The 17,864-nt window shown below is 39.4% G+C and overlaps 2 protein-coding genes across 13 annotated transcripts in view; both read left to right on the forward strand.

Moving 5' to 3' along the window:
* The window catches only part of CFAP206 (cilia and flagella associated protein 206), a 74,755-nt gene extending 69,589 nt beyond the window's left edge, over positions 1 to 5,166 (forward strand). For 10 of the 11 annotated variants that reach the window (XM_039219446.1, XM_039219443.1, XM_039219453.1 and 7 more), the window contains 2 exons: positions 1,004 to 1,147; positions 4,707 to 5,165. In XM_039219446.1, the coding sequence (XP_039075377.1) occupies positions 1,004 to 1,147; positions 4,707 to 4,937 (375 nt within the window). In that variant the 3' untranslated portion in view covers positions 4,938 to 5,165. Of the gene's footprint in view, positions 1 to 1,003; positions 1,148 to 4,706 lie in introns of all 11 variants that reach the window. The other variant, XM_039219454.1, reaches the window with a different exon arrangement.
* Positions 5,167 to 12,414: 7,248 nt separating this feature from the next.
* SLC35A1 (solute carrier family 35 member A1) overlaps positions 12,415 to 17,864 on the forward strand; it is a 39,795-nt gene continuing 34,345 nt past the window's right edge. The window contains exons 1-2 of one of the 2 annotated variants that reach the window (XM_039219431.1): positions 12,415 to 12,707; positions 14,205 to 14,382. In XM_039219431.1, coding sequence (XP_039075362.1) covers positions 12,692 to 12,707; positions 14,205 to 14,382 — 194 coding nt within the window. In that variant the 5' untranslated portion in view covers positions 12,415 to 12,691. The remainder of the gene's footprint in view (positions 12,708 to 14,204; positions 14,383 to 17,864) is intronic. The other variant, XM_039219430.1, reaches the window with a different exon arrangement.

Raw genomic sequence — 17,864 nt, forward strand, 5'->3', positions numbered from 1 at the left:
GCATATATATAATATAATATTACTCAGCCATAACAAAGAATGAAACCTTGCCATTTGTAACAACATGGATGGATCAAGAGGATATAATGCCAAGTGAAATAAGGCAGTCAGAGAAAGACAAATACCATGTGATTTCATTCATATGTGAAGCTTAAGAAACAAAAGCAAATGGGCAAAGAGAAAAAGAGACAATAAACCAGACTGTTAAATATAGAGAACTCTTCTGGTGGTTGTCAGAAGAGAGGTAGGTGGGGGGATGGGTGAAATAGGTGAAGAGTACACTTATCCTGATGAGTTTGGAGTAATGTATAGAATTGTTGAATCACTATATTATATACCTGAAACTAATGTAACACTGTGTTAGTTATACAGGAATTGACGAAAAAGTTAATCTGTCCCTCCTCTGCACTATGATCTGAGTTCCTTAAACCTCTACCACCCCCTCCAGCAACTTTATGTATAGCATAATCGTATCTTATTTAGCCTGGAGTGAATATTTAATATTTTAATAGTGAGCTTGTGGGTACGCCAGCAGAAAATAAAAGTATCCAACTAAAACAAAACCATGTGTATGCATAGTTTGGGGTTTAGGTATATCCTAAAGATGTCTTGATACTTTACACAGATGTGATCCATGTTTAATATTTAATGGCTATGTTAAACTTCAGTCAGTTTTCAACAAAGTATTCATGTATGCTACCTATTGTGAAAATTGCAGAGAGGCATTTGGCTTAAGAGTGAGTGATGTTAGGTTTTCCCCTCCCAAAATGTACCTCCCATATTAGTTCACAAAGTCAGGTACAAAGAAAGCTGTAATGCCCAGGAAAATTGTCACATTTAGCTCACTACTATAAGCTTATTTTCTCTGCTGTCTTTACAAGTATATTCCATGGTCAAAAATTCTTATTTTTCTAATCTTTTTGTCAGTTTAAGTATTTTTAGTTATCTCTACATAATGCTGATTTTTAAAATAAATACTAATTACAAAACTTCATTTCTTTAGATGAAAGATGTTGACAAACATCCTATAAAACCAATTACAAAGTGTGAAAGTAGCACGCAGACAGATACGCACATATTGCCACCAACGATTGTAAGATCATATGAGTGGAATGAATGGGAATTAAGAAGAAAAGCTATAAAATTGGTTTGTAGCAATACTTTCTAAAATTATTTGTAGGTTGGGGAATTTTATTTTCTTCACCTAAGACAGCAGAAGAGATGATATTTTATACATGTGTTACATTTGGCCACAAATGAAAACAGAATTAGTCCCAAAAGTTACAGGTCCAGGGCACAGGACCAAAAGGGATTGTTTTGGTATGAGCCGGGTGGGTGTCTCAGGGGTAGTTGTCGCAGTAAGATGGCAATGGATGTTCTAGATTCATTGAATCAATTTTTAGAAAATAGGAATTCTGTCCAACAATTTGTACCAGTGTCCCTGGCCTCTGGCTTTCCTAATTTCTGCTTCTGTGGCTTCCTGGGTGTATACTCTGGCCATTTACTTGGAGTTCTGCCTTATATTTCTTATTTCTCGCTTCAGCCTGTATATTTGCTTCTTCCTCCACTTGGCTCTCATGGTGAGGGGGTTTTCAGGAAGATGGCGCTAAGGCCGAGAGCTCTGGGTTGGGGAAGTTTAATGTGTTGTTACTCACAGAGTGGATAATTTATTTATAAAAACCAATTAGATATATACAGAGTTCTTTGCAAATATTTTGCCAGCTCTACATGGTAAGATTGTCTTCTAATTTTAAGCACCTATGGAAGCATGAAACAATTCTCAAATTATACCATCCAGTGACTACAACATAGGTAGTTGCTCTCTCTTCCTTTCTATATCCATCTATTGTGCTCATCTATGAGATTTTAGTATTTAGAGCACTTTCAACTTCCTCTAATCATTTAAAGTATGTCTTTGTCTTTTGTGGTATTCTCTTCTTCTTCTTCTTTTTTTTTTTTTTTTTTTTTTGTAGGAGCAAAATGTTACCTCTCTTATGTCACAGATAGTGTCCCCTCTTGTTAGCATGTTCTCTATAGGCACTGAGCTCCCTTGCCCTTCTGATTCTCAGTCACCTTAATCATAAGAGGTGCCTGCCCTCAAAGCTTAGCTTTGAAAATCTCATCCCTGTGTGACTCAGTGGAATTCTTCCCTCTCACCCTTGTTACAGTACCTTGTCATTTTGTTGCTAGCTTGTTGCTAGACAACAAGCATTTAGAGTATGAAGGAAATAAAACTTTTATATCTATAGCCTTTTCTTAGTATATTTTATCCATCTCTTTAACTGAAATCAGGTATGGGAGTAAATGAAGACTACCCAAATGAGAACAGAGGCTATTTATTCAAAGTTTGCTATAGCAAGGGAGTCAGCCATCATCACTGGCAGTTGCCAGAAACTCCAAAACAGGCAGGGAAAGTGGGAAAGCTTTATGTAGAAAAAAGGGGAAGGCTTCCAGCATGCTCTGATTGGAGATTGTTGACACAGGGAAAATGGAAGCTGGCTAACTCAAAGTCGGGGCTCTGATGTGATTGGTTTGGTGGGCATAGTTGACTTTCTCTGGTTGGTCCTTAGTTGGAAGGTGGGGGGCAGCAAAAAAATAGGGAAGCTGGACAAGTCCTTTCTGTCTGTTCTGGGCTTATAGCTACGGCTACAGAAGTTATGGGTCTGAGTTCTATTGTCATATAAGGTCTAGCCTTTGTCCGTTTGTATTTTCAGTGTCTTACAGGCTTTTCCCCAACCATGACATTTCTCTTGCCACCCTTTGTGGTGGCAGCTTTTAAGTCCCTTGATTTCCTAGGATGAGGATGGATCAGCTTCTTGGTATATCTTCCAGATCCTCATTCCATTAGCATTCCTATCAGTTACTCTTTGGTAGTACATGAAGTTCCATCCCCATGTTCTTTTCTCTTATCTACAAAACTCTCTTGAGCGCATCAGATATATAGTAGGTAACAGAGATATTACAACTTTGTTCTTCAGAAGCTAATCATCTAGCAAGCGACACTGATACACTAAAAATATTTCAATACCTCTTGGTAAGTGGTAGAATATATGTGAAATAAAAATGGACTGTGGTGACATTTTAAGTTGGTCTGAGGTATAAATAGGTAAAGGAGAAGAGGGGAATGATGGTTGGATGGATATGAGAGGTAGAGGTACCAGCTTAGGTCTGGACTGGAAATGTTAAAAGAATGGCGTATTCCGTGGGGCTGCACTGTATACTGACTGGAATCTCTTCTCAATCCTCAACCCTCACATCATTCTGAGGCTTACCTTAGATCTCATTCTCCTCTGGAATTGCATCACGTTGAATGCCAGCTCCCCATATATGACCAGTACAACGTGCTGGTAAGAAAAAACTGAGTGTACTGCTTAAAGTTGTAGGAGGAGCCAGCACCTCAGCAGAACCTAGTCAGGGTCTCCAGGGGGAACAGCAAGGTCAGAATGTATTGAGAATGTGAAGTTTGGTGGAAGGCAGGTCTTTCAAAGCCAAGAGTAGGTCAGGGAATGGCACGAGGGCTTGAACTGGATTAGGTAAGGATCATGAAAAAACAACCCAGCACTGATGGGAATAGAAAGTGAAGATTTATGGGGCAGTGAATGTTAGGGCTTAATCTGTGTGCTGGTGCTTACTATTGAAGGTGTGTCTTTCAGGATGTTCTGTAGTGAACAGTCAAGTTATTTACTTTGGTAAGAGTCTCTTGGAATGGCAAAATTATGCTAATGAAGACAATGGAATAGCAAAGCCATATTAATGTAGACAATAAACTCAATGTGAGGGAAGTAGTTTTCGCTCTCAGTCATCCACAGTGTCTCAAAATCTGGAATATTTCCTCTAATTCCAGGTCTACCTTTTTAAGCCACAGGCTCTTATGCTTCTGAGTTCTTTTCTTGGACTTCTTCATTACTTCAGTAACTCCTAGTCTCCTTTTTTGTTTCCTTGTTTGTTTTTTAAAGTTTATTTATTTTGAGAGAGAAAGAGTGAGTGGGGGAGGGGCAGAGAGAGAGGGAGAGAATCCCAAGCAGGCTACACACACACACACACACACACACACATACACACACACACACACAGTCCAATGTGGGGCTCAATCTCAGGAACAGTGAGATTACCAGCTGAGCCAAAATCAAGCGTTGGATGCTCAGCTGACTGGGCGACCCAGGCGCCCAACTCCTCGTCTCCATTTAATAAAACTCCTCTTTGCTTCCCAGCCTGAGTAATCTGTTTAACTTCATCTTTACTAGTAATCCATAAAAAGAGCAAGCAAGATGTAGAATCATGTAAAATATAACCTGAAGACATCAGAACTTTTTATGTTAAAAGTCTTGGGTGAAGCCCATTTAAAAAAGACAAAGGAAATCTTAAATTTTTATCTTAAAAAACATAAACCAAGTATGGTGGAAAAGTCCAAGTTGTGTGAATCTCAAAGTATAATAATGAAGGAATTAGAAGATTATATTAATACATAATTGGGCTCACTGTTAAGTTTCAATCTGTACATTCTTTGGGTCCTTTTTCAATATTTTATGTATTTTCTTACTTCTTGGCAAAGGATGTTATGTTCTAGTTTTTCTTATGTTTTAATGTTTTGTAGAAAAATGTTGTGTTGTAGGGCTAATTTCTTTGTGGACTGAGAAAAAAAGATTCCGCTGACTTATTTCTTCTTTAGAGATGGGTTAATTCATGTGTATTTTCTTTCTTCTTAGGCCAATTTGCGTCAGAAGGTTACTCACTCGGTACAAACTGACCTTAGTCACATGAGAAGAGAAAATTGTTCACAGGTGTACCCACCAAAGGATGTCAGCACACAGTCGATGAGAGAAGGCGGCACCCGAGTGCCCAGGCCCCAGATTTACATAGCTGGTCTTCGTGGGGGGCAGAGTAAAATCACCTATGGGGTCAAGGTGAACTTAACTAGAGCTGTTGATGAGACCTAGTCGGAGACTGTATTTTTAAAATAGATACCACTAAGTTATGAACAGTGGCAAATATTGACAAATATCTTTGCATCCATGGAAAGTAGTTAATTCTGTGAGTCTGGCACATTCATTGGTTGTATGAATGTTTTCTGGATTCTGTCAAACTGCTACAACACACTAGAAGTTGTTCTCTGTAGCACATTTTTCCTTCTATTAAAATTGAAAAATAAAACTCTGTCCATTCAGCTTTTATTTGTTAGAAAAAGTTTGGCAGCACTAAAGGCTGAAATTATGGTGCTATTTAGATATTAATATATTTATGAGATTATGACTGAGATAGAAACTTATTTATTTCTAAAATCATATTTAATGGTAAACATTAATGATTTAAAACCTAGTCAATATTTTAGCCTCATTAGCTATTAAATGTTAACGTGGATTAAATGGATATGTAATAAAACCTCGGAGCTGAGGTCCACATGAATTTTCAAAATCTGGAAATTTTATATAAAATCTAGATTTTCTAGTCACTTGAAAGTAAGTCAGAATATTTGGCAATACTCGGCTAGCACTCCTGGGAGTAGTAGCTGTGCCCTTTCATAGGCCAGCAGCTCCAGTCCCATCCCTGCTGCCTTGCCCGCCCCCTGCCGTACTCCTGTGCCTTCGCTGCCTGACCCGATAGGCAGTTGTGCATAGGGCCCAAGTGAATTACTGATTGCGGAATTTTAGAGCTGTAGTTTTATTACTGTCTTACATACTTATTTTTTTTTTAAGTTTATTTATTTTTAAGATGGAGAGAGACAAACAGAGCATGCACTTGTGGGAGCGGGGCAGAGAGAGAGAGGGAGAGAATCCCAAGCAAGCTCCGCACTGTCAGCACAGAGCAAGACTTGGGGCTCAAACCCACAAATGGCGAGATCATGACCAGAGCTGAAACTAAGAGTCAAGCACTTAACCAGCTGAGCCCCCCAGATGCTCCCATATAGATATTTTAAGTGTATTTCTTTATTTTATTACTTTCTTACATACTTCTATTACCAGCTCTTGGATAATAAAGACCCTGGTGGAGGGACTGTTAAACATGCTTTAATAGCCAGTGGATCATTTATATTTAATGTATTTTTTCCTGCCTTTGTGACTTTTACTAAGGTGTTTATATAATTTGCTTTCTGTGTATGTTAAATGTTATTTATAATGTGAATATGTTTCAAAATCCACTTTCCACAGATATCATAAGGGTAAACTTCAAACAGATCTACTTCTTTAAAAAATTTTTTTTAATTTATTTATTTTGAGAGAGAGAGAGTGGCGGGCGAGAGGACAGAGAGAGGTAGGGAAAGAGAGAGAGAATCCCAAGCAGGCTATATGCTATCAGTGCAGAGGACAACACAGGGCTCCAACCCATGAACCATGAGATCATGAACTGAGCTGAAGTCTGATGCTTAACTGAGCCACCCAGGTGCTCCCAGACCTACTTCTAAGTCTTCCTAATTTTCATACCTGTAGTTTAAAAATGATGTTAGGGGAGCCTGAGTGGCTCAATCAGTTAACCACCAGACTCTTGATTTTGGCTCAGGTTATGATCTCCTCGTTCGTGGGATAGAGCCCTGCGTGTAGCTCAGCACTGGTAGTGCAGGGCCTGCTTGGGATTCTCTCTATCCGTCTCTCTCTGCCCTTCCTTGTGCTCTCTCTGTCTCTCAAAATAAATAATAAACATTAAAAAAGATAAAAATGATGTTAAAGATAGGCTGGCTGTTGGGGCAAGGCCTGGGGCTGGGCGGGGGGGCAGGGTTCTGTCCTTGAAGAAGGTGATGAGAAGTTATAGCTAACACTAATCTTTACAACATCAGGTATTTGATTTTATCTGTTCTGTCAACCCTCATTCAATTCTGTAAGATTTCTAAACACAGAAGAGAATGGCTGGTAAACCATAATTTGGGGTTATCAAGTTAAGGCTGAAAGTAAAATTGCCAAGTGAATAAAAATACCAAACCCAATTTGAAAACTAAATTTAATATCAGAAAGTGCAACAGAATCAGAATAAAGGGTACTAGATCAAATGATAGCCTCATCCTTTCTTAGGATCTTGATCATCTCCCCAAGCCCCAAAGTTCTCTAAAGATTTCCAACCACAGGCTGGACTCTGTGTCAGATATGCACCCCCATTTCAGCAGGTTGCAGGCCAAACTCATTTTTTTCTGACAGACTTGTTTCTCCCTCTGTATTTCTTTCTGTGCTTAAAGGCATCGTCATCTACTCAGTAGGATAAATTAAGAACTTCTTGGATTGCTTTTCTCTCACAGCCCCTACATTTAACAAGTCACCAAACGCTGCTGATTTGTCTTGAATTGTCTTTGGAATCTGTGCCTTTCTGTTTTCACCATGACTGCTATAGTTTAGGACTTAGTCCTATTACTGGATTCATTGGCATAATTTTTCTAACATATAAATCTGATTGTGTCACCCTGTCCCCTTCCCCGCCTTTCACTTCCCTTGCTTAAACACTTACCAAAACTTGTTTTTATTACCTAGGGGATAATGGAAAAACTCCTTCACATATTACATAAGACTTTTCAAATTATATCCATTTATCTTCCAGTTTCATTTTCTTCTCCTCTCATGGTATCTCCAAACATTATACATATTTCGCAAACTGAACCCAAACTCTTTAAGTATGTCATTGTCTAATACCACGACTCTCTGCTCTGGCTTTTCTCTGTCACTTGGAATGTACTCCACAGACCCCCTCATGAAATTATGTTTGTCCTCAAACAGCCTGGTCAGCTTTACCTTTTCAGTGAATGTTTTCCCCATCACCTTCAGGAGAATTAATTGCTTCTTTCTTTGGGTTTTCACTACATTTTATTTATACTCCTACTGAAGTACTTAAATAGGTACATATGTGGTCATCTGTAATCTCCCTGTGAGATTTTTTGAGATTTGAACTGTGTTCTAGTCATTTTTATATTCCTGGCATTTGTATAGCATTTTGTTGGATGAACGAAAGCAGAAAAAAAGGAATAAATGAAAGAACAAACTGTAGGCAGCATATTGGTCAAGTCATTATTTTAATAGCCAAGGTGGGAATTGATAAGGAGGTCAGTAGCCAAATAGTCATTGGAAAAGAAGAGAGAGAGGAACAGGGAAAAAAGGAGATTATTTTTTGAGAAGTGGTGGGAAATAAAGTTGGATAAGCCAGGTTGTACAGCTTTTGCAGAATGCTGAAAGCCAGGCAGAGATAGAGACCTTTCTGTAGTCAGATGTTAGGAAGCCATTGTAGATTCTCAAGCAGAAGATTGATTGTGGGAGAGAGACGCTACAGTTGAGGAGATGGCTAGGAAGCTGTTGAAAGAATTTGGGCATGTGGGAATGGATGACATGAAGGGCGAGATGTGAGATTTGATGAACAGGATATAACATCTCAGAAAAGGGAAGAAAAAATCACAGTATGACCTCAGGGTGTCTACCCTAGGAGGCTGACGACAGTTGGGAAGAGGAACTGGTTGATCAAAAAAGAGAACTTGTCAGTACTAGAAAATTTGTGTTTAAGGGAAAACAAAAATAATAAAGCAGAAATGACTGGAATTTGAACTGGACAAAGATAATTTGGGAGGCCATCCCCAAAGGAATGGGATGGCACAGGGAGGAAGAGACAACATGAGACCAAGGAGCAGTCAGAGGAGTAGAAATAGAAAGGAATCTCTGTGGTCAAGGAAGTAAAATGAAGGTCCACTACTTACTAGCTGTGTTACTTAATATTTCTCTGATGGAGTTCCTTCATCATAAAAATTGGGATGAAGATAGCTTCTAATTCATTGGGTTGTCAAGAGGATTAAAGGAGTTAACCCATGCAAAGCATTCATGTGGTAAGCGCTTCAATTCTAGCCAGGAGAGGAAGGAATCTCTAGTGTCTCATTCTACTGCACTCCTGCCCTTATTTTGTCCACTTTCTATTTTCAAGCTCCTAGTTAGTGCCTAGAATAATGCTTGGCGCATTATGGCTTTCAGTCAATGTCTGATGAATAAACAGAAGAAGATAAGTGAGAAAAGGTCAATGAAGTACGCATCTGCTGAGCTCTGTCTTAATAGAGTTGGCTTGAGTAGAAACAGGACTGCAGCAAGCAGAAAATGGTAGAAATAAGTACAGACTACAAATCAGTACTATTAGACATGAAAAGAAAAATGAGATTATTGTATCTAAGAAAGGAAGCAGAGGCAAGGTAGAGTTAAGCTCAAATAAGAAATGTTTAATTTTTTTAAAAAATGTTTTATTTATTTCTAGGAGAGAGAGAGACAGTGTGAGTGGGGGAGGGTCAGAGAGAGAGGGAGACACAGAATTTGAAACAGGCTCCAGGCTCTGAGCTGTTAGCACAGAGACCGACGCGGAGCTCGAACCCACGAACCGTGAGATCAAGACCTAAGCGAAAGTCGGACGCTTAACTGACTAAGCCACCCAGGCGCCCCTCAAATAAGAAATGTTTAGATATTGATGATTATTACTCACGTCCAGACACTAAATTTTTCTTTGTCTCCTTGAATTTTTATTATGTTCTCAATTATAAAATGCAACAATTCCTTTAATTTGTCTTTAGTAATCTTACACCATAGGAAAGAATTGTTTTTTAAAAAATAACCTAGCAAATTGGGATATAATTTTCTTTCTTTCTTTTTTAATGCTTATTTATTTATTTTGAAAGAGAGAGAGAGTGTGTGTGCTTGGGATGGGGACCATAGAGGGAATCTCAAGCAGGCTTCACCTCGGGGTCCAGCGCCAGGTTTGATCTTACAACCCTGAGATCATCACATGAGCTGAAATTGCGAGTCAGAGGCTTAACCGACTGAACCACCTAGGTGCCCCTAATCTTCTTAATAGCAGAATGAGACTAGTATGATTAAATTGTCATGAAAGCAATTATGTTTATATACTGCATTTGTCTAAATGTTCTTTATGGTTAATGGTTTACTATACTTGAAACTTCACCACTTTTAATAACCTATTGTATAGCTACATACTTGAATTTAACTATAACTTCCTTAAGCCTTTTGGTATTGCTTACTGCACAGCCTACACTTTTACTTTACTACCAATGGATATAGTAATGGGCTTCCTTTTATATACTGTATTGAGACTAGGGTCACTCTCATGCCTGAGGTGACAGAAGTGAGCAGGATTTCAAGGCAAATACTGCAGCTTGATAGTGACAATCAGGAATATCATTGTGGTTTCAAATGGCAATAGCAATAGCTGTTTGAGACAGAGTAAGGTTAGCACATTATCAGGCAAATGACTTTGTGGTTCACATGTTGATGATCACTGCTTATTACACTAATTAGGGTTACAGAGAAAGCTAGCATACATAAAAGAAAAGCACACTAAGTCAACAGGTTTTACTCTAAGATTTAGGATAATTCAGAATGAGAAAGTAAGATTTAGCTCGGATGTAAAGAATGTAAATATCTGGCCATTTATTGGGCTGAGATAATGAGTAGAAACTCCAGCTAGAAAGTTAATGGGAAATAATATTTTTCTCCTGAAGGGTATGCTGCAGTAAAGTGTAATAACCATCCCCTGTTTTGAGTGTCTACTCTCTAACTCAGTGAAAAATTTTGTTCTCTAAAATTATATACTGTTAGGAGCCTTGCTGTTGAAGTTATATCAGTTAGAATGAAATAGCCTGCTTTTGCTTGGACGATTTAAGTCACTTTGACACAAAGAAGTGGACCCACTTTCCAACCTGGGACCAAAGCCTTCATTTAAGGGGCTCCTGAATACACCAATCCGCATCCAGTAACTTCGTTGTTTTCAAGACACAGGATCCTGAGACTATTCTTCAGTCCATATCTGACGTTAACTTCTTTATAAACAGCCATGCTTTGAATCTGTCAGAACACTGCTTCCGTTAAATTTCATGTAAGTCCATCCTTCTACCAGATTTTACAACTCCCTCTGTGTTTCCAGGGACATCCCACACAATTCCTCTGGTGAAGTTTCCCTCACTGGAATGGGCCAATAATCCTGACTCTATCTGAGTATAGGTTTGTCTCTCATAGCCGTAAGCTGGACAGATGAGGACAAGAGGCATGAAAGTCTAGTCAAGGTTCATGCCAATGGAGTAGGAAGTATTTTGGGCAACCAAAATCTATTAAGGAAAAGTATGGCTCAGCAGCATGATATGTGAACTAGAAATGCTGCAAAAATAGTCCAACAGCATATTTACCCACCACCCTAATTATAATCAGTGTGTGTGTGTGTGTGTCTGTGTGTGTATGTGAGATATATTCTCTATCAGAAGGAACCGTAGTTCCTTGAAGTGTAGTTGATTCCGTGACCTCCGACAAGGAAAAATCAAGATTGGCCGGAACCTCTTGTTGCCAGAAATAAAATCTTATGCAGATGTAAAGAAAGAAGTAGGCTTACAAGGGTCATACTGGGATAATTTGAGCATCAAAAGGAGGATAATTATAGTTAATTGAATTACATTGAGACTATGATGATACCCAAAATGGGAAGAGATAAACTGTACAAAGCAGTTGTAAAAAAAAAAATTAGAAATGTAAGCTAGAATATTTTTCATTTTTAAAATTAATTTTAAGTACACATTGTGAGTTTTTTAAGTACTTAAACTTACATGACAGGGAACTGTACCAATTACAGGAAGAGGTGATTAGCACCAGTGAGCACACATACAACGTGGCAGAGGGGAGTGTTGCAACAGTGTTGCAAAATGAGATTAATCAAATATCTGACTCTACAAAGCTCCTTCTAATAGTAATGTGATGCTAATACGGCATGCAAATTTCCCCAATACTGTTAATAGGCTATATATATATCTATATAAATGTCTATTGAATGGTAAGACAATGGTGTAGAACATTAATCACTCAAACCTCTAAAAAGTCATTTTAGGGAAAGATGGTGCTCCGGGAGCCGTAGGCGGCTGGGCATCTGATTCTTGTACCACTCTTCCTGTAAGGGCTCAGGTGCCTTCCTAGCACTTTTAACCAATCCACGTTATCTGGAAAGCCTTTCATTTTGCCAGTTAATTATTTCTAACATTCCTTATGCTAATTAATATCCTCTAATAAAAGTGAAGATTACAGCGGTTGAAATAAATGCCTGTTGACACGTCTGGGAGTTTTGAAGCCCTTTTGTTGTGAGAAGATCATGTAATTAGAATGTCCGGCCAATTAAATATAATCAACGACAACGCTGGCAATAAGGACACCGGCACAAGACTTCTGAAAAATACATAAATCCTATGAAGAGATAACAAAGCAAGGTAATGAGCGAGGTGGAAGTTAAAAAAGTTACCGAAAGTAGTTTCTGTTGCTTTACGGGTTTTGGGGGTTTCTACAACAGCTTTTGACAGGCACGAATCACTAAGTTACTCCAAGGTCTCATCACATCACCTTGGTGAGGACTACAATTCCCAGAACGCAACGCTCTGCTCCCTTGACTCCGCTTCCTTAGCCGGCCGGGAGGTGTAGTTTACAGAACGACGCCTTCGAGTCGAGTTTTACGCACTTGTCAGCAAGGACTCGGCCGTAAAAGGCCTCTTCTCCATCCGGGTCTTTCCATTTTCGGGAGTAGCTCGGATTGCGGAGCTTAATCTGGATACCAGGCTGCGCAGGAAGTTGGCGGACGGTCGGCTGACGAGGCGCTCTAGCCGAGCGGTTTTCGTCTCTATGACCACAGGAGGCCGTCTCCGGTGTCCCGAGGAGGGCGCGTGGAGGGGGCGTGCGTCAGTTCCGCGCGGGGCTGTCGGGGAACCATGGCTGCCCCAAGAGGTGAGGCCGGGGGCCGCCCGAACGGGGGAACCTGTGGGGGGCGGTGGCGCGGGAGTGTCAGCGGCTGTCCGCGCTCGCGGGGCTCCGGGGCAAGGCTGAGGCGTCGGGCATCCGGAGTTTGTTTGGAGCCGCTCCCTGGCGTGAGCCCGCGCCGCCGCCTGTCAGGGCAGCGCCGGGCAGCCAACCTTCTCCTGCGGCTGCCTTCCCAGAGGCTGACTCCGCGCGGGGCCGTTCGGCGGCCGGAGAGCGCGCTTGCCTCGACGAGCTTGCAGTGGGTGGGAACCGAATTCGGGCAGGCCCGGGCTGCGCCGCACCCGGAGAGGTCCGGGGGCTGGAGCCACATCACCCTGCCGGAGGCAGGACTGTGCTCCGTTGCGGCCGGGGTCGTCGCGGCTGCGGTCTCTTCGTCCCGCGCGGAGCCCAAGCAGCGGCTGGTCCGTGTGACAGACACTGGAAACATCACTGGGGCGTTAGAACAGCGCTGAAACCGTAACGAGATGGAGAAAGCAGTCGTTAAGAGTTCCTTCCCTGGAAAATGTCGTGTGGTTAGAAGGAACACTTGATGTTTGGGGTGGAGGTTGAGATCCACCGCTTTTCCCTCAGGGATGGCCCGTTACAGTAATAATGTTTGATGACTAATTGCTGTTTCATGAGAGTGACTCTGATTAACCCCGAAGCACTTTGTTTTGCTGAGTGGGATGTGTGAGTTAGGACCAGAGCTGAATTTCTGGACCTCAGAGCAGTAGCTAGGACAGGTTGGGTGACTCCCAGATTCCTTATTCACCCTTCTCCCGTAGAGCATTTGGCTTCACCTCTGAATAAATGTTAAACAAATACTTAAAGCATATCTTTCTGCATGGGTGCTAAGTTATTTTCCTGGTTGGGGAAATCAAGCCCTGCCCAGGGGCATTGTCTGTAAGTGTTTATCATTCACCTGTACATTCTCCCATTTCATATAAGTTCAACCTTAAATCTTTTTGTAGTAACACAGGAAATAAGGGGAAAAAATAAAGTTGTTTTGATAACATAGAATAGGGACAGCAAGATTAAAGATGAGCAAAACTTCACAATTACAGAACTCAATTCATCTGAAATAGTTCCAACAATTTACAGATTTAGGCTTATTGCCAATAAATATTTGTTGTGCCTTTGGCATAAGTCTTATGCCCGCTAAAGATGTATAACACTAACATTATGTAGATATATTAAATATTTAATTTAGAATATCCCAAACTAGTGTCAGTGTGCCGCATAATCTTGAAGGAACAAAATCCTTGCCTAACTGGTTGATATTTAAAGTCAGCTGTATTTTGCGTATGTACGTTTGTTTGTGTTCATGTCATTGAAATGTACTGTTTTGAATTAAATGTTCAAATGTCATGGGTTTTAAAACGTATTTTGTGCTTGAAATTGCAAAGCATTTTGAGTTACAACATTGATGAACTTTAAATGTAATATTGTCTACTAAATAATATCTTTGTTGCACATATTTTCCAGAAAATGTCAGTTTATTATTCAAGTTATACTGCTTGGCAGTGATGACCCTGGTGGCTGCAGCTTATACCATAGCTTTAAGATACACAAGGACATCAGACAGAGAACTCTACTTTTCAACCACAGCCGTGTGTATCACAGAAGTTATAAAGTTATTGCTAAGTGTGGGAATTTTAGCTAAGTGAGTATACGTTTTAGTGTGTTAAATGATTAATTTTCCGTGAGCAGTGTTTCTCAGCCTGGAGCAGTTTTGCTCTTCAGGAGATCATTTTTTGGTTGAGTCCGCTTGGGTGATGCTACCGGCATCTGCTGGGTGGGGACCACGCATGCTGCTGGACCTCCTACAACGCACAGCACAGCCCTCCACAGCAGAAACTCGTCCAGCCCCAAATATCAGTAGTGCAGGTGGAAGGACCCTGCTCTAAACCAGAGGTTGGCAAATTTTGATCCATTGGCTGAATCCAGCTTGTTGCCTCTTTGTTGAAGCAGAGAGACTGTGGCTCACAAAGCTGAAACTTTTTATCATGTGGCCTTTACAGAAAAAAATTACTGACTTCTGTTTTAGAGGCATATAATGATAGTAATAGTTAATGTTTCTTGAGTGTTTCCTGTGTTAAGTGCTAGGTACTGTGCTAAGTGCTTTTCATATAAAATAATCTAATTTAATCTGTATATATTTTGTAGGTAAGTACTATGCCCCTATTTTACCTATGTAGCATCTGAGGTTCCTCAATATTACACTGTTTATATGTGGCAGCACTGGGCTTTGATTTCAATTAGTATCATTGTATGCGAATCCTTTAGCTAAGGATGCAGTGTGAGAGAGAATTAGGAATAGGGGCTTTGGAGTGACACATAACTTGAAACCTAGACTCACTGGCATTATGACTTTGCACACATCTCTTAACCTCTTTAAGCTTTAGTTTCTTTATTTTTTTAATTGCAGAAAATAATACAGCGTTGTGAGAATTAAGTTAAACCTGGTAAGAAATTGCACTGGGGAAAGATTTATGAGATGCGGGCCCTTTTGGGTCATGTGACAGGTGAGAATTCATACAGGTTTCAAGGTGTGAATTGGTGAGAGTGGGCCACCAGTGAGGAATAGCACGTGTGTAAGCTTTTAGGTAGAAACAAATTTCATATAAACACTTTTAAATATCGTTTAACAGATATTTATTGATTTCTGTGTTATGGTTTTAAAAAAGGTGTTGGATATACAAGTATAAATGAAATAGATATGGTTTCTCCTTGCTTGGAGCTTAGACTTAGTGGAAGAGAGAGAAAATAAACCAGTAAACACACAATACTCTAAAAATGGTTTCGGGAGGGAGAAAAGAACAGAGAATTAACTTGAGGCCACATGATGGCAAGCTTTAATATATTTGAGTTTAAGCTATCTTTAGTGGGCTGAGATACTATGGCAGCTTAACTTTTTTGGTTCCAAGTAGGGTAAAATCTCAGACCTTTCACAGTTTCATACTTAACAAGATTCATTTTTATGGAGATTTGGCTTTATTTAGGGGATTCTTCATTCTGGAGAATGTCAGATAAATGAGAGTCCTTTTGTACCTTTAAAAGGCAGTATTCCAAAAACCTCTGTCTAAAACTCAGCAACAACTTATACATAGCAATCTTAAGAGTTTAATAAACTCTTAAGGCTTGCCTTATTTTAAGATAAATGTTGGGATATTGGAAGAAGAGGCTTCTAAGAGAATCCTTGTTTTTATTCCCCAAATTCCATGGGGAGAAAGTTGTGGCTCAAGAGTGGAATAGGACTGTCAGGGATGACATCAGCCATTTTAAACTGTAAGGTCAAATCGTGATTCAGTTGTTTTGTAACCGTTAGGAATTTTTAAAAACCAGTGTGCAAAAAAAGCAGCGAGGTTTTGGTGTAACTCAGCCATTGAACTATGTCGTGCTAACTTACCTGTATAGACTTTTTGTTTTATTTTGATGCTTTTCTAGCTTTTTATTGCTTGGTGTGTAGTATTTCTTATTCTTCAGCTCTTCAGTGTTATGGGTATGGTCACTTGTAGTTTGTTTTGTGGAAACCTTTTGGAAGTTACATAAAAATCAGCACAAAAATTTCTTTAAAAAATTTTTTAAATGTTTTTTATTTTTGAGAGAGAGAGAGCACATGCGCGAGTGAGGGAGGGGCAGAGAGAGAGAAAGAGAGAGAGAGAGAGAGCCAGCCAGCCAGCCAGACACAGAATCTGAAGCAGGCTTCAGGCTCCGAGCTGTCAGAACAGAGCCCAGTGTGTGGCTTTAACTCCTGAACTGTGAAATCATGACCTGAGCCGAAGTTGGACGCTTAATCAACTGAGCCACCCAAGCACCCCAAAGTACAAAAATTTCTGAGAATTCACCAGACAAGTCACATAATGGTGTTGAAATAACAACAGTGTGGAAAACAAAATTTTGTACTTGCTCAACATCATCATCATCAATAATTAGTTGCTGTGTCTGTCATAATGTAAAGGCTCACAACAGAGGCTTTTTTATGAACCTGTACCTGCAGAGTATGCAAGACCAGGGACAATCAAGAAAAAGTAAAGATTTATGACATGCATAGTTTTGGTAGTTGGCATTGGACATTATTATCGCTAACAGGAATTTGGGGGTGAAAGAGAATCATTTAAAGCACACAGAGTTTCTAAGTGGAAAAGCACTGGCAAAAGAAAAATTATAAATGAAACTAAATCCATTTGAAATTATTGGATTTTAAAGTGAATATAATTTTTGTGGAGAACTATGTTGGCAAACTTTCATGTGCTTATTCAAAACACATCATTAGAAATGAAATACCTGCTATTCATTACAAGAAAATATTTTATTTCTTGAAACAAAGAATCTACTTTTAAGAGAGCATCTGTAAAAATGTTAATTTCTTAGAATGGTAAAAAAGTGAAAGATAAAGGAGAATTATTTCAATTTAGGAAGTTACAGACTGATAGTTACAAAATGAGATGAAAGACATTGTGATTGCTTCTTCAGCTTCTTCAGCAGTATGTGGTGAGACACCTGATAATGAAACTAAAACATAGCTATTTGGGAAAGGCATCCAGTGAAAATGTTGAAAGTTGGTTGTAGATCTTGAAAGGACAACTGGCCTATATTAATTCACCTGAAGCAGTTTGGAATATGAAAAAGATCAATAAAATACATGGGCAGATTCCAGGTTACTAAGAATGAATTGAAGTGTTAAGAGTTGCGGCAAATGAAAGACCCAATAACTGTATATTTGTCTGATTGAATGGTATGAAGTCTGCAAAGAAGTAAAAGATTTTCTAGATGCTCTTCATGCTGTCATTTCTTTGTACGTATATTAAAATTGGTAACTTAAAAAGTAGATTAAAGGCAAACAGGATGTTACAAGTTGGATATTAGTGTTTTATTTTACTGTGATGGGGAAGCTTAGAATATCAGAAAATGTTTGTGGTAAGAGATTAGGTTTTGTTTTCAAACTAGAAGCAGTACTTTATCATTTGAGAGGATCACAATTTTAGGACATTGTGGGAGAATGTGAAAGAATCATATTAGAAATAACTAAAAGTTTATAACTTGAAGAATCTTCAGAGAAGAGAAGGTGAGAAAAAATTAGATCCTGATGATAAAATTTCTCCCATATTATGAAAATAAAATTAATGTAAAAGTTAGACAATG

This window comes from Hyaena hyaena, unplaced genomic scaffold, assembly GCF_003009895.1.
Source record: "Hyaena hyaena isolate Hyena2069 unplaced genomic scaffold, ASM300989v1 scaffold_821, whole genome shotgun sequence".
Lineage (NCBI taxonomy): Eukaryota > Metazoa > Chordata > Mammalia > Carnivora > Hyaenidae > Hyaena > Hyaena hyaena.